Here is a 17,087-nt window from a genome sequence, read left to right on the forward strand (position 1 = left end):
ATTGCCCCTTTGGTGTGGCCCCTGGCACGGGAAGTTTTTCTGAAAATACTACTGGGGGGTCCTTTTTTTTCAACTTGGTGTCCAAGTCACTGAAATATTTTTTCAGGACGCTCTATTGTCCTTCATATCAATATGTACCATGGCATCTGGGTTCTCCCCAATGCCACCCAACAATAGGTCATCCCGATCCGCATCGTGCCTGGTAAACTGTTGGGGGATCCTTCTACATAATAACAGAGTCTCCTACCGCCAGTGTCTGTTTATCCTTGCCCATACACATGCTCCCATCCTTAGTGTAGCAGTCAGTGCCCTGGCAGCTGCAGGGTACTGTATATTCTGCTCCATCATCTTTATTTCTGAATGGATGTCCCCAATATCATGCAAATGGGCATAATTACTGGGGTGTATCAACTCAGGAGTAGCTTATATAACACTTTTCCCTCTACAATATCTTCTAATCATGACCCAGCTTACCTATTTCTGGATCCTGCACCTCACGTCACCAGTTGAATCTAAATTGGCCCCATCACCCCACCAGGAGAAGGACTGTCGCACTCACTGGACCATGTCTGGAAGAAGCTGGAAGGTGTCAGCTGTCCTGGGGACTTGTGAGTTATAACCCTGGATTGATCCCTGAGACTGGGCAGTGTTATATGAATTGCATTGGCTACCAGTAGTTGTTTTTATGGTGCAAGGTAATCAGACACCAAAGAGATGTTCCTCATGTTCCCCAACTGTAAGGCCTTATGCCCCATACACACGGTCGGACTTTGTTCGGACATTCCGACAACAAAATCCTAGGATTTTTTCCGACGGATGTTGGCTCAAACTTGTCTTGCATACACACGGTCACACAAAGTTGTCGGAAAATCCGATCGTTCTAAACACGGTGACGTAAAACACGTACGTCGGGACTATAAACGGGGCAGTGGCCAATAGCTTTCATCTCTTTATTTATTCTGAGCATGCGTGGCACTTTGTCCGTCGGATTTGTGTACACACGATCGGAATTTCCGACAACGGATTTTGTTGTCGGAAAATTTTATAGCAAGCTCTCAAACTTTGTGTGTCGGAAAATCCGATGGAAAATGTGTGATGGAGCCTACACACGGTCGGAATTTCCGACAACAAGGTCCTATCACACATTTTCCGTCGGAAAATCCAACCGTGTGTACGGGGCATTAGACTGTTTAATATCCATAGTTACTTAAGAAGAGGACTGTCCTCTCGTTAATGCTACTAAGCATTTTGGAGTATCCCATGATCCAACCCTCTTCTGTTTAAAAAGTATTTAAACAATAAGTCCTAAAAAGACATCCCCTAGATTGTGTAAATAGAGCCAGTGTGAATGGACTGGTGCTTGCAGTGGTGTGTAGCCTCTGCTATCAGTGAAGGACCAGTTATCACCAGCGGTACCTATGGGGGTAGTAGCACTACACTTGCATGATCTCCTCCCAATAAATCTGCCCAAACCATGATATTGCTGAATGCAACTCAACGGAGACTAAGCATTGTCTTATTTCTGCTTTTCCTGTTCTTTAGATTTTCACATTGAGAAGACCGTAAGCCCATCCACAACTTGATCAAGACATGATTAACTCAAAGAATTGCCGGTCGTCCTCTGGCCAGACTCCCACTATCCTATCACCCACTTCCCAATCGCCCTCTGTCCTATTTCCTCCACCCCTATCACCCACAAGCTCAGTTTCACCTATCCCCCCTCAAAGGGACACTGATACCTCCCTGGGGTGTCTGATCAACGACCGAGACCTGCACCTGTCGGAGCATCTGGGGGATGGCTGCTTTGGGGTAGTCCGGAAAGGAGAATGGAGGATTTCCAGTGAAAGGACAGTGAGTGTCTCTTTCCTTTAATCTCTGTTGGTTCCCTGAGTTCTCTGACCTCCTGTCATGTTCTATCTCTATCAACTACTACATCTTTACAGGTGAGTGTTGCAGTGAAAACTCTCCGTGCGGATGCCAGCTTTGACCCTGCGGTCCTTCAGGATTTTCTGCAGGAAGTGAATGCGATGTACGCCCTGGATCACCCACATCTCATCCGACTCTACGGCGTGGTTCTTACACAGCCAATGAAAATGGTGAGTGGCTGACATTTGTCGCAAACCCAGATTCAGACCCTCCTGCTTTCCATGCGTTTGGGGTCTAAGGGGTAGCTGTTTTCTCCCTTCTCATAGGAGCTTGGACTTAGCTGCAAGCTAATGTTGTAGGCAGGAGTGAGGCTGGAAGCTGCAAGTGCAGAGAAGGCACAGCAGACTGTGAAAACTTTGGGTGCAGAAATGGTGAGGCCAAGATTGTGGGTGCTTCTGAGGCTGCAAGGCACCTGAGGAGACACAGATCCAAAACGCAATGTTCCCCATGCACACATTCAAGAAAGCCGACTGTTCAGTGATGCTGGGTGCTGTAATGACCATAGGCTGGAAACCATGGACACTCAAAGTGAAGAAAATGTCAACAGCACACCATGGATTCCTCGAAAGGGTCCAAAGCTTTATTTCGGGGGTCACATGATAGAGATACAGCAACGTTTCGGAGCCACGCATGGCCCCTTCATTAGCCAAGTGACCCATCACGAAACGTTGCTGTATCTCTGTCATGTGACCATGAAATAAAGCTTTGGACCCTTTTGAGGAATCCTTGGTGTGCTGATGACATTTTCTTCACTTTGAGGAGACACAGAGCCACTTAGCAGGTGCAATGGTGGTGTAACATACCTGTTGGTGGAGCCTGAGGAGCAAGGGGAAGGGCCCTTTTACAGCCCTACGTACATCTTCTCCAGCACACCATGGATCAGCAAAAAGTTGTCCAAAAAAGGTTTTTCTATTGGAAAAAAGTTACGTCACAAGAGAGGTGCAACATTTCAGAGCCACGCAGGAACCCTTCGTCACTTGCCTGACAAAGGGGTCCTGCACGGCCCCAAAACGTTGCACCTCTCTTGTGATGTAACTTTTTTCCAATAAAAAAAAACCTTTTTCGGACAACTTTTTGCTGATCCATGGTGTTCTGGCGAAGATGTACGTTTGTCTGATGCTTCCAGAACCCAACTGGTAATCGCTACAGCACCCATTAATTTTTGTGCCATTTTTCCGGGAACGCGTGCGATTGGAATATCAAATTTCCCTTTTACAGCCCTGGCTCTGGAGTTCCTGGTAAAGTGACAGGGAACGCCGGAGCTCAGAGCGGCCTGAATACCTGGTAGAATACCTGGTAAGTCTCTGGCTGGCAGGTGCTGGTGTGCGTCTGGAACGCAGGATAAAAGGCCCGGACACGCTGGCGAAGGATAGGAGCCAGTGAAGACTGCAGATAGGCTGGTGCGAATTCAAGATGGGCACAAGACAGATTTGGACAGTCTGGGTCAGCAACTAGCAAGCAGATCAGGTTCAGGCGGCAGGCAGGAGAGTAGTCAGAAGACAGGCCGGGGTCAGCAACAGCAGAAGGGATGAGCAGAAGGGACAGGGAGAAACGTATTCGAGGGACAAGCCAGGGGTCGTTACGGGCGGCGTTCAGGCCGAGGCAGGATCAGGTCGGCAACAGGAACTGGTAACAGGAACACAGGAATAGACCAAACAGCACTGACACATTGCACTAGTGCAGTATAAATAGCCCTTCTGGCGCCAATGCGCGCCCTTTGCGCACGCACGCGTGCACCCTTTAACCAGCTACAGGCAGGATTTCTCAGGTTTGTGCATCTGCACACACAAATTGTCCTTTTCTGACAGGTGGCTGCACAAGGACCAGGTTTGGGTGCAGGGGAGACTTGGGCTATGGTTGCAGCAATGGTGGGGCTGTGGCTGCAGTGGAGACATTTGAGTGCAGGTGCAGCAATGGCATGATTCAATAAAGAACACTATCCTGGCTAGGGTAACCGCGGAAGAGCAAATTTCATGTACACAAAGGGAAATTTCATCTACACAAAAGGATTATCTGGACAGAAAGGAGATATGGGTGTCCCCCTCCCCCTGCAGGGTGGCACAGAAGAAAGTTATGAGTCTGCCCCTCCTGCCCCTGATTGGTTACAGAGGTAGGCTGTGTATAACATTCTAATAAGGGCATTGTGTCTTTCTTTCTTTCTTGTATCTCAGGTTACAGAGTTGGCACCTCATGGATCCTTACTCTATCACCTGCACTCCTATAATGGGGTGTATTCTCTGCAGCTCCTGTGGTCATATTCCATCCAGATTGCCTCTGGGATGAGCTACCTTGAGACCCATAATTTCATCCACAGGGACCTGGCAACTAGGAACGTTTTGGTGATCAGTGAACATTTGGTAAAGATTGGAGATTTTGGGTTGACAAGGATTGTGGAGACAAATGATGATCATTACACCACATCTCCCGGTCGAAAGATACCCTTTGCATGGTGAGGATGGAATTCAGAACATTGTTGTGTCGTAGAGTGAAGGATCAGTAAGGAGTAAGATGCTAACCAAATCTAAGGTTGCGTTATGTTTGAAAAGTCAAAAAACACTAACGAGTCCATTATTATCCCTCTGTGTGGTAGGTGTGCTCCGGAGTGCTTGAAGTTTGGCACGTTTTCACACTCAAGTGATGTCTGGATGTTCGGGGTCACCATGTGGGAGATGTTCACCTATGGACAGGAACCTTGGTTTGGCTTAAATTCGAGACAGGTAATCATAGGCGTGCGCAAAAGGGTATGCAAGGTGTGCCCCATGTAGTGCACATTTCCCCTGTTTAGACCCCTGAAATGTCACCAAAAAAGAAATTAACAACATTTTTTTTCTCTCCTAAAAAATAAAAATTGTAAAAGAAGAATTAAAAAAAAATAAAAATAAATAAAAATGAACACTACTGACACCGTCCACTGCCCTACTGACACCAATTTCTGCCCTTATGACCCCATCTACTGCTCTACTGACACAGTCATTATATATATATATATATATATATATATATATATATACACACACAGTATATTATATAGGCACCCACACGCATATGTGTTTGAGCTTTGGGGTGCACACACCTATGCAGGAAATGTATAAATCCTGTATGTCTGAGTGAGTAACTCCTGCGTTACCAAGTGATGACTCTCAAATTATAGAAATAAACCTAATAAATAAATCAAATAATAATCCGTGGGTTGCTGCATGCACAAAATTGTGTCCAAACAATTAATTAATAGAATAAAATAAAATAAAAATATGCCGCGCTCGAAAAAAAATATAAATGTGCAATGTTTACAAATACAACTTAGTACCAACTGGTTAATAATAATGTCCTTCATACACTATATTGTCAAAAGTATTGGGGCACCCGCCCTTACAAGACACATGAACTTTAAAGCGGGGGTCCACCTATCTATCGCTTTTTTTTTTTGGAGTTCATTCACAAACTTTTCTTCTCATGATTATCTACTCACATGTTCTGTGTAATAAGTCCTCCTGTGTCCGATTTCGTTATAAAGAATAACTTATAAAATTCACTGAAGGCGGTTTCCATCTTCATTGTGGGCATTTGAAGCCCACAAGCATGTATTTCCTGGATGCGGTGAATGCTGTGCTCCCAGCATTCACCGAGATGTTGTGCAATGCATGCTGGGAAGCCTGAGACTAGCTCCCAGGGGACTGTGGGAGGTCTGGGAGAAGCTAGAAACACGCCTACTCCCATGGGAGGAAAACCAGGAAGTGCAAAGAAGATTAGAAAAAAAAAGGTAATTACGGCGATTTAAATTTTTTTACACAGCATGTCAGTATTTAGGCAAGGAAGAGAATGCATAGAGATAATGTTCAAAATTTGGGTGGAACCCCGCTTTAATGACATCCCAGTATAAATTAAATAAATTAAGAGATGAAAGTTATTGGCCACTGCCCCGTTTATAGTCCCGACGTACGTGTTTTACGTCAACGCGTTCAGAACAATCGGATTTTCCGACAACTTTGTGTGACCGTGTGTATGCAAGACAAGTTTGAGCCAACATCTGTCGGAAAAAATCCTAGGATTTTGTTGTCGGAATGTCCGAACAAAGTCCGACCGTGTGTACAGGGCAATAGTCCGTAGGGTTCAATATTGAGTTGGCCCACCCTTTGCAGCTATAACAGCTTCAACTCTTCTGGGAAGGCTGTTCACAAGGTTTAGGAGGGTGTCTATGGGAATGTTTGACCATTCTTCCAGAAGACCATCTGTGAGGTCAGGCACTGATGTTGGACGAGAAGGTCTGGCTCGCAGTCTCCGCTCTAATGCCCTGTACACACGGTTGGACTTTCCGACGGAAAATGTGCGATCGGAGCGTGTTGTTGGAAATTCCGACCGTGTGTGGGCTCCATCGGACTTTTTCCATTCGAATTTCCGACACACAAAGTTTGAGAGCAGGCTCTAAAATTTTACGACAACAAAATCCGTTCGCGTAAATTCCGATCGTGTGTAGACAATTCCGACGCACAAAGTGCCACGTATGCTCAGAATCAAGCAGAAGAGCCGCACTGGCTATTGAACTTCATTTTTCTCGGCTCGTCCTACGTGTTGTACATCACCGCGTTCTTGACTTTTGGAATTTCCGACCAACTTTGTGTGACCGTGTGTACGCAAGACAAGTTTGTGCCAACATCCGTCGGAAAAAATCAGATGGATTTTGTTGTCGGAATGTCCGATCGTGTGTACGGGGCATTTTTCGTCCTTCATCAAAGGTGTTCTATTGAATTGAGGTCAGGACTCTCTGCAGGCCAGTCAAGTTCCTCCACCCCAAAGTCGCTCATCCATGTCTTTATGGACCTTGCTTCGTGCACTGGTCCAAATTATTTGGTGGAGGGGGGATTATGGTGTGGAGATTGTTTTTCAGGGGTTGGGTTTGGCCCCTTAGTTCCAGCGAAGGGAACTCTTAAGGCGTCAGCATACCAAGACATTTTGGACAATTTCATGATCCCAACTTTGTGGGAACAGTTTGGGGATGGCCCCTTCCTGTTCCAACATGACTGCACACCAGCGCACAAAGCAAGGTCCATAAAGACATAAAGTTTGGGGTAAAACTTGCTCATCAAAATAGAATAAAATATAAAATAATGGAATAGAATATAATACAACGGTACAACATGATACAAAATAGAAAACAATAGAATAGAAAATAAAAGAATAAAATAGAACGAATATAGCCATCTTGCGAAATTCTATTTTTTTTAATGAAAATTTTGCGTTGATTTTAAAATAATGAATATACGAAACAAAATCAAATATATGAAGAAAACAGATCATTCTCACATAACAAGTAGGAAATTAGGAAATTAAATTATTAACTTAATGAAGAATCCGAAACGAAACAAAACAAAACAAATGCTTCTGTTGTGCACATCTCTACCAATCACCTTCCCATCCTGAGAGTTGTAACTGTCTCCATTTCCCCAGATTTTGGCTGCAATTGAAAGAGAGGCTGAGCGGCTGGAGTGCCCCGAAGATTGTCCTCCTGCTTTGTACAATGTGATGATGAAATGTTGGGCGTACATACCGAAAGAGAGGCCAGATTTTACCTCTATCATCAGCCTTCTTCAAGAGGTGAGTGACCTGACAACTGTACCAAAGGGATCTGTCTCACATATCGTCTTCTTATTTGAAGGATTGTCTCCAATACTGTCCTGTAGGGTTGGGACAAGGGGGGATGTACAGGACAGTATGTGAAACCTACAGAAGCTGCCCTGGGCGCAGTAAAGCAAAGGGGCAAAAGAATGGACGCAGAGTGGTACACCCATTCTACAGCATGTATTATTGGGGGGGGAGGGGGGGCACAATTTTAGGTCCTTGCCCTGGGCACCAGATGACCCTGTCCCAGTACTGGTGTCCTGTAGTGTATCCTCTGATGGATCCAGGGGGAGCCGATGTTTGGATTCAGAAGATCCAACTCTGCTATTGCTCTCTGCAAGGATCTGTAATAGATCTAGAAAGACTTTTACAGTTTTGCCCTCAAATCTTATCTTTCATGGGTCCTAAAAGTTTGTCTTTAACATTGTTCTGTACTCTAATGTAAAATGCACTCAGGACATCTGTCTCCAATATTTCCCTCTACTCTGATTTGTGATGGATCTAGGAGGACTTTTGCTATTTTTGCCCTCTAATCCTTGATCAAAAACCACGGATCACACATGGTCTCTTTTATTCTAATATTAAGACTTCTAATGAGAGTGCATTTTGTGCTTTTTTTCTTTTTTTTCCTCATAAAATTTTGTTGAAGGATAAAACAAGATATTAACAGAGATCAAGCCTTCGATAGGCTTAGCTGGCCTTTCTCCACCTTTGAACATCTGGGCTTTCGGGGGCCGTTCCTCAGGGTGATTAGGCACCTATATGCAACCCCAACCGCCTCTATCAAAACGCCTTTTGCAGCAACCACCTCTTTCCCTATTTTAAATGGAACTAGGCAGGGTTGCCCGCTCTCCCCACTGCTCTTCGCCCTGTGCATCGAGCCCCTGGCGGCCCAGATCTGGCGAGACCCAAATATTAAGGGTGTAATGGTTAGGGGTTGCGAATTTAAAATCTCACTGTGTCCTTTTGACCCTGACACAGCCACACATTACTCTCCCTAATCTCCATAAACTTTTGCAGGAATATGGATCCCTGTCGGGCTACAAGGTTAACCCATCTAAATCGGAAGCCCTCCCGCTTAATCTACCTTCAGTGGAAGTACACCGCCTGTCGGAAATCACAGTCCATTAAATACTTAGGGGTACACCTTACGCCTTGATATGAATCCTTATATAACGCAAACTTTGGACCTCTATTCGCATCCATCCGATCCTCTCTGACCAAATGGAGACATTATCCGATGTCTTGGTTCAGTCGCATCGCTTCGATCAAAATGAACATACTACCTAAACTCCTGTACTGTTTTATGACTCTCCCAGTACCCATCCCATCGGCCCATTTCACAAAACTCCAAAATGACCTTTTAAATTTTACATGGAACTACAGACAACACCACATAGCCCGCTCTGTAATGTTTGCTTCCAGAGGGGATGAGGGTTTGGCCTTTCCGCACCTTCAACGCTATTACTATGCTGCACAACTGAGAGCCATAGCTTCTTGGGTCACCCTTCCGGCCTATAATCGCTGGACTCAGTTAGAAAAAATATGGCTAGTTCCCATCCACCCGAACAATTTATTGTGGAACGCCAATGCCAATATTCCCTCCTCTGCCCTATTACACACTATGCATCTCCTACGCACTGGAGGCGGCTAAACCATGGCACCCCTCTACAATCTGAGGCCCTGTTCTGAGATACTGATGTTATGCTGCACCATTTTCCTTCAGCCAGCAGAGGGAGAGCTAAAGCAAAGACTTCTATGCAGAGTGCCGAGAATCCTGGGAGTTGTAGTTTGAGACGGCAGTCATATACTGTGTCCAATGGACCCTACAGATCATTAAAGGGAGTGAGGGTTGACGTTTATTAAACTGCCCGGGAAAGTTCCTCCTCTTGGCACTGAGGGAGTTAGAGAGAGAGCACCTCGGTCTGTATATTTGCCTGCCAGTATGAGATGATACCAGCGGAAATCTAAGGCTGAGACTGGGAGTGAGGACACCTGGGGGCAGTGCAGCACCGCCCACTTCACAGCCCATGCAGTGCTGCCCCAGGGAGACTGGAGTATCCACTAACCCTCCACTTCCCACTGCCGATCACCACAATCTTTCGGGGACGGACCAAGGGGGGGCCCCCCTTCTACAGCGAGAATTCACCAAAACATACCGGGACTAGTGAGAGGGCTATTCACCCATTGCTGATACTGATAGCAGGGACTAAGCCACTGAGAGCAAGACACCAAGTGTACCCAATCCATACCACACCCATACTGCACCCTATATCGCACTTATTCCAAATCTAGACTACTCCTATACCAACCATATATTGTATTATACCAAACCTTTACCAAATCTGAACCACATCTACCTTGCAACTGTTCTGAGACTATTCTGTACCTATACTGCATGGAACTGTCGTTAAGTGCACCAACGCTCTTAAAGGGCCCCAACATTAGCCAGCAGAAGAACACCTCAAAAGGATTGTCCCTCCCGTAATAATTAATAAAGTCCCCTTTGTTCCCCTACCCCATTCTCTACCACCCTCTTTTTCTTTTGGTCAGTGCTTACCCATTCAGTCTAAGACTAGCATCGCTGCCATAAACACGCTCTGGCAGTATACTTTCAGCTATAGGTAGATTAAACATTACTACTGCTCACTGCTGCACTTGAGGTGGCCTTGCTACTGTTTATGTTGATGTGGACACCAAATGTCATCTATTGACTAGTCCTTACTGTTAATCACTTTTTATGTTAAATTGTGTTATTGCCCTTCCTAATCCATTTTATCCTTGCCTAGTTACCAACCAGAATAGGTGACAATACATTAAGTTTGCCTTTGCTACCTGGTTTGGTGACGATTTTCTTTTATATAGTATTACTACCAGGAACCAAGTATTACCTTCAATCATTTCCTATGATATTGTATGATTGTACCCTCAGCCTAGTGTGTCAGAGGGGCTGAGGTTCTTGAAAAAGTTGGGGCAAAGAACAGAGGACCCATCCTAATGAGAGGCTCCTATGAGGGTAGTGCTTCATAGATGAATGAGAGCCTCTCTCCGGTTTTTGCTCTTTCAAGTAATTTAATCAAACACCTTCATTATAGCTACAGCCAATAGTGTTTCCACTCCAGAAGCACCGTCATCTTAACGTGTTTCGCCAACAAATGGCTTGAATACAAGGATGTGATCAAGCTATTTGTTGATAAAAGCACATTAGGGAGATGGTGGTTCTAGGGTGGAGAGACTATGGATGTTTAAATAAATTATTTTTCATCCAATTTCTAGGAGGTCTTTCATCTGTATTTTATGCTTTATGTTTGGCAGAGAGCATCATTATATATGATGATCTGAGATGTTACGTATGAAGACACGGGACCCAAATTTTCCTCTCTTGTTAGTACTTTATGTGATAGACAATTTCTTCCTTCTCCAGGTGAAACCTCTGGAGGTTAGGCTCCTTAAGGACGGTAACAATCCTTTCCGGCTGCCCCTGGATGATGGGGATGTTGTCACTGTCATCGAGGCTGGGTAAGATAAAAATGTATGTTCTCTATTTCTATGTACAACCATCAACCTTTCATCTCTCATACACAGTTCATAACTTGTCACGATCAGGGGTCAGGCTAGAAGACCAGTTGCTATAGCAGTAGCGCGACTACCACCAACCAGCAGAATAGGTACACAGTCACCCTGGCATGGGCTCTCCTGAGGTGCAGAGTCTAGGTACTAACTGGTGTTCACCAGAGCTCCTGATGGTGGAGATGAATTTTGCTGGTTGCGGTCCCCAGGATCACCCATCAGGAGGTGATCAAGCCATGGTCCAGTAGCGGATAAGTAGGTAAGGAACAGAAGCATAGTTGGTAAACAAGCCAAAGGTCAGTAACGAGTAGTTGTAGGTTGGGATCAGGCATAAGCATAGTCGAGGAACAAGCCAAGGGTTGATAACGGGTGGTAGTAAAATATGGACAGCGGCAGGTAAGACAAGAGGGAGATACTGGCTGAAGAGAGCACAATAACCTGGCAAACAGGATGTGCAGTGACATGGCTTGAATCAGGAAGTTCATCAAAGGAGAAAAGAGTTTACAGTTCATCAGAAGTCAAGGCACAAGGCAGGGTTGTCCAATGGATCAGATAGGGTGCTGTCCAGCAACCCAGGTAGCTCAACAAGGAGCATCATTGCCAGACACAGTAGAGGTTCCAGGTTTAAGTCCAGGCCCTGACATTACTACTCATCATTTATTTTCTGCTTTTCATAAATTAATATCCATCACCAATATCTCCTTATCTCTTGCTGATCAGTCTTTATCAATCCATCATTACCAACTGTTACTTACATTTACTGTTCCATCGTTCCATTGTTATCCATTGTCCATCTACTTGATCTGGACGAGGTCACGTCAGCAGCAGGCCAATAGACTCTAGTTTTCTATAAGTGGATTCCTAAGTAGGGTTGCCACTTTTTCTTCAAACCAAACCCAAACACTGTAAGGGCGCGTGGCAATTTTTTTCTTTTTTTTTGTAGTATAGAAAACAAATGAAAAACAAAATGTAGTTCAAATAGATGTAAAACCTGTACAACCTTTCTAAAAATTGTGCTGCACCAAAATGCATGGTATTTTTTTACCATACGCTTTACCAAAGGTGAATGAGCGCAAAAGCAAGGTGTGTTGGTTGTGCCATTAAGACTTGATGGCACCACTGCGCACCTGCCAAAGGGCTGTGTGTGTTTTTAGCAACTTGACCTCCTTGAATTTTAATTTATAGCCCCCACATTTGGTGGACATTATTGCATTGCAGGAATTTTGGGTGCATTCCTGCAATGCAATAATGTCCACTAAGTGTGGGGGCTATAAATTAAAATTCAAGGAGGTCAAATTGCTAAAATTTTCTTCCAGCTGAGGTCCGAATTGCCCTCTAATAAAACATAAATGTAGGCCAATCACATCAATATTTCAAGTAAAATAAAATAAAACCACCTTACATAAAGTGTCCTTATCAGAGTGCCCCTTACATCTGGTGACCCCATCATGGTCTCTCTTTACATCAGGTGTCCCCATCAGAGTGCCCCCTATACATCTGGTGTCCCCACCAAAGTCCCTACCTAACATCTGGTGTCCCCACCAGAGTCCCCCCTTACATCTGGTGTCCCTACCAGAGTCCCCCCTTACATCTGGTGTCCCCATCAGAGTCCCCCTATATATCTTGTGTCCCCACCAAAGTCACCACCTAATGTCTGGTGTCCCCACCAGAGTCCACCCTTACATCTGGTGTCCCCATCAGAGTTCCCCTATACATCTGGTGTCCCCACCAGAGTCCCCCTTACATCTGGTGTTCCCACCAGAGTCCCCCTTACATCTGGTGTTCCCACCAGAGTCCCCCCTTACATCTGGTGTCCCCATCAGAGTTCCCCTATACATCTGGTGTCCCCACCAGAGTCCCCCCTTACATCTGGTGTTCCCACCAGAGTCCCCCCTTACATCTGGTGTCCCCATCAGAGTTCCCCTATACATCTGGTGTCCCCACCAAAGTCCCCACCTAACACCTTGTGTCCCCCACCAGAGTCCCCCCTTACATCTGGTGTCCCCATCAGAGTCCCCCCTTACATCTGGTGTTCCTACCAGAGTCCCCCCTTACATCTGGTGTCCCCATCAGAGTCACCCCTTACATCTGGTGTTCCCACCAGAGTCCCCCCTTACATCTGGTGTCCCCATCACAGAGTTCCCCTATACATCTGGTGTCCCCACCAAAGTCCCCACCTAACACCTTGTGTCCCCCACCAGAGCCCCCCTTTACATCTGGTGTCCCCATCAGAGTCTCCCTTACATCTGGTGTCCCCATCAGAGTCCCCCCTTACATCTGGTGTTCCCACCAGAGTCCCCCTTACATCTGGTGTCCCCATCAGAGTGCCCATTTATGTCTGGTGCCCCCATCAGAGTCCCCCTATACATCAGTTGCCCCCATCACAGTCTCACTTACATCTGGTGTCCCCATCAGAGTCCAATATACATCAGATGTCCCCCCTCTACATCAGGTGCCCGTCATTTACACATCAGAGTCCCCCCCCCCCCTTTCCCTCTGTAGTCACAGATCAAAAACTGCAAAGAAAGTCCATCCTTCTTCTTTCCAGTCTCCAGACAGTCTGTCTTTACTCCACTGCAGTGCCATGCTGAGACTCAGGTGAGTTCTCAGTCTCAGTGAGAGCTCTCTATCACCCCCTGCAGGCTGTAGGGAGGAGAACACCTAATCCTCTCTCCAGCTATCTTAGGGAGCCACAGTCCGGTCTGAATAATGTGTCCAGTGACTGAAAACCAGATGCATGATTCAAAACCTGCACTGTCCTGGTGAATCGCAGACAGGTGGAAACCCTTGTTCTGTCTCTGGGACAGCTAGCTAAACCTTCTTATCCCAATAACTGTAGATACCATATTTCTTTGATCTCAGTTTTATTAGAACAAGCCAGCTGAAAATTTTAAGTTCTCTAAGGGGTGATGGCGATAGATAGAGAAATACATGTGTTGTTTCCTGAATGTCTTCTCACAAAATGGTGGCTGTTTCACTTCCTGCTAAGATTCTACCCAGAATTCCCTGCTTGCTGACAACTTCCTTAGTTACACATACATATAAACAAAGAAACAGAACTACAACAATACCAAAACGGAACGCTAGATGGAGCCTGCACACCACATATGATTGTCTTAAGTAAATTACACATTTTGTACGTAAATCTAACAACACAGGTACAAATAACCAGTATAAAACATCTGGTGGACAGAACAACCCTATTCCTAAGAGTTTAATGCTGGGCCTGGTCCTCAATATTTAAGATGTCCAGGACTGCTCCAGCACGAGCTTCTCAGATGGCAACTACAGTACATATATAAATACACCAGCCCATGTAATTTTTCAAATAAAAATACTATTTAATTCTTACTAATACTTTTATGTTCATAATATTGCTAGATGGGACTTTTCTAAATTCCTTCCTCCAGGTTAGACACCAAGCTCTGGAGAGGGCAGAGTCAGCGGACTCTTAAGATTGCATCTTTTCCCGCTGCCTCAATCTGCCCGGAGGACTTTGCCCATGCGCGTAGTTCTGTGCACTTGTCCAATCATCTGGAGAAGCTCTCTCTTAGGAATGATGACACGCAGAAAAAGTAAGTCTTTTACTACCTCTGGGTAAAAAGGAAGTAACGGTACTTCTCACATACTCATGAGTTTTTTTTTTTTTATTTATTTCAGCATGAGAGCCAGAGAACAGGAGGACAGAAGGTTTGATCATTGTCAGTATCGAGGTGGAAAAGGAAAGCTTAGTCGAGGTAAGTGTCTATGGGGGTGATTTACTAAGACCCATGCGCTGCACCGGTTCACACCTTAATTGGTGCGCCAGAAAAGTCATTAACTGAACGTGCGTACCGGCACACATTGAAGTGCAAATAATGATAATAAATACCCGCATATGTAAACTGCAACTGTCGCTAGGGTAACTGCGGTTTTCTCATTGATAATAGCGCACGCCCAATCCAATTGATTTTTTTTTTCTATAAACTTTATTTCTTTATTCAACATTTTCTTAGTTTTTACAAACAGTGTCAAAAATCGAGCATTCCTCCCAAGTCCCACCTCCCTCTCCTGTTCATTCCACCCCTTTAAAAGAGGCATTTTATGATACACACATTACAAATAGTACCAAGGAGGGGGGAGGGTCTGGCAGCCTGTGGGGGACCTGTCTGGGATTCTATTTGGATCTGGCTTCTCACCCATCTGGTACACCCGTCCAACTCATCCTATCCGCTCATTCCATCCGACCAATCATCTTTCAGACTCTCTTAAAGTGGTGTTCCGGCCGAAATTACACTTTTTAAATAAAAATACCCCATAATAGACAAGCTTAATGTATTCTAGTAAAGTTAGTCTGTAAACTAAGGTCTGTTTTGTTAGTTTATAGCAGTAGTTTGTTTTTTTATAAACTTACAGCAGGCCGTGGCCATCTTAAGTGTGGGCATCTGAAGCCAGACTGTATTTCTTCCTGGATCTCATCCTTGCATATCTCGCACATGCTCAGTGCAGCACAAGCAGTGTAATAGGTTTCAGGTCAGGTTTCCATAGCAACGGGAGTGTCAGAGGAAGTTGCCGCCCCTTCCCAGAAGGCATTGCAAACAGGAAATGATGCGATGGGCCACGGCCAGGGAGGAGGAAGTGAAAAATGAATACAGCAGATATACAGTAGGTGCTGAGAAAAAAAAAATATCCAATTTGTTTACAGTGCACAGTTTAGTGAGGGATGCTGAAGAGTTGTAAAAGTGGGTGGAACTCCACTTTAAGCAGTTTTCTTTTGGGTCACTTCCCATCACATCAGTGTTTTTCCCGTTAATGAAGGTTTACATATCAATCCCTCTTGCGTCCCACCAGGGTTTCCAAATCAAATCATATTTCCTTAGCATGCTTTGCTTTATATATACCGCTTTCTTATATGACCGCATTCATAGTGTTTATCCATTCCTCACTGGACGGAGGCAGCACCGACTGCCATCTCCGGGCGATCAGGTTCCTTGCTTGGAAATAAACATCTCATAACTACTACCTGCCGATTTCCTGGACTCCCCACTCCCTCCACTAATCCCAGTAGGGAATGTTTTGCCTCCAACTCAGTGGAGGTACCATACTCCCGGTCGATGATTCCCGTCAACCCCCATCCAGTAACGAAACCGCTTCGGACATCTCCAAAACACATGAAGCCTATCCGCCTCTAGATCCCCACACCTAGGACATCTTGAGTCTAAACGGCGGCCAAACCGAAAAAGTCTGCGAGGGGTATAATAAATTCTGTAAAGTAAAAACAAATGTGACCTCCTCTGGGAGGGGGACAGTGAGACCAGTGGGGCAAGTTCCAAAATTCTATTCCACTGCAATTCTGTAAGGTCTCCCACTTCTTTTTCCCACTTTCTCCTATATGGAGGGGGTTCCATCTCTCCCAATCTCTCCTTATTAATATGTGAATATGTTTTTGAAATGAGACCTTTCCCTGACTCTGCATTGATTCATTTTTGAAGTACTGGAATTGTACTCCATTCTAAAGTCCTTCCTCGAAACTGTTCCTTCAAAGCGTGCCTGACCTGTAGGTATTTAAAAAAAGGTTTATTCGAGAGGGCGTAAATCCAATTGGTTCATTTCATCTCATTGGATGTGTCTTGGTAGGCAATTAGTAGGTGTTCTCAGTGAATTAACCCTTTTGATGCTAATCTCATTCCTATAACTTTTAATATATCTTTGAAATGTGTGTGTTTTTTTTTTTTACCCAAATCTTTCAATACATTACAAAGAACAGAGAAAAGTTTCTGAACCCAATAAATTCATATTTTCAGATCTTGATCTTTAAAAAGGTATACACTGCAATCAGTTCGATCTTAAATAAATTACATTTAGTGCAAGAGCCTGTTTGATTTCCTATCATTTGAATTCATTGTTCAAGTGCGTCTTCCTATTACCTATTTTGCCGAAATATCGAGCTGGACAGAGATTGGCCAATCAGATTGCATAGTGCATGACCATCTTAA

At 44.8% G+C, this 17,087-nt stretch overlaps 1 protein-coding gene across 1 annotated transcript in view; it reads left to right on the forward strand.

The window, feature by feature from the left end:
- Positions 1 to 17,087, forward strand: part of LOC141133830 (activated CDC42 kinase 1-like) — a 49,374-nt gene that overhangs the window by 20,528 nt on the left and 11,759 nt on the right. Inside the window, exons 2-9 of the mRNA XM_073623395.1 lie at positions 1,543 to 1,851; positions 1,944 to 2,096; positions 4,098 to 4,375; positions 4,517 to 4,643; positions 7,372 to 7,518; positions 10,967 to 11,061; positions 14,523 to 14,687; positions 14,773 to 14,849. Coding sequence (XP_073479496.1) covers positions 1,591 to 1,851; positions 1,944 to 2,096; positions 4,098 to 4,375; positions 4,517 to 4,643; positions 7,372 to 7,518; positions 10,967 to 11,061; positions 14,523 to 14,687; positions 14,773 to 14,849 — 1,303 coding nt within the window. The 5' untranslated portion in view covers positions 1,543 to 1,590. The remainder of the gene's footprint in view (positions 1 to 1,542; positions 1,852 to 1,943; positions 2,097 to 4,097; positions 4,376 to 4,516; positions 4,644 to 7,371; positions 7,519 to 10,966; positions 11,062 to 14,522; positions 14,688 to 14,772; positions 14,850 to 17,087) is intronic.

The sequence above is a fragment of the Aquarana catesbeiana genome, linkage group LG03, assembly GCF_042186555.1.
Source record: "Aquarana catesbeiana isolate 2022-GZ linkage group LG03, ASM4218655v1, whole genome shotgun sequence".
In the NCBI taxonomy this organism is placed as follows: Eukaryota; Metazoa; Chordata; class Amphibia; order Anura; family Ranidae; genus Aquarana; species Aquarana catesbeiana.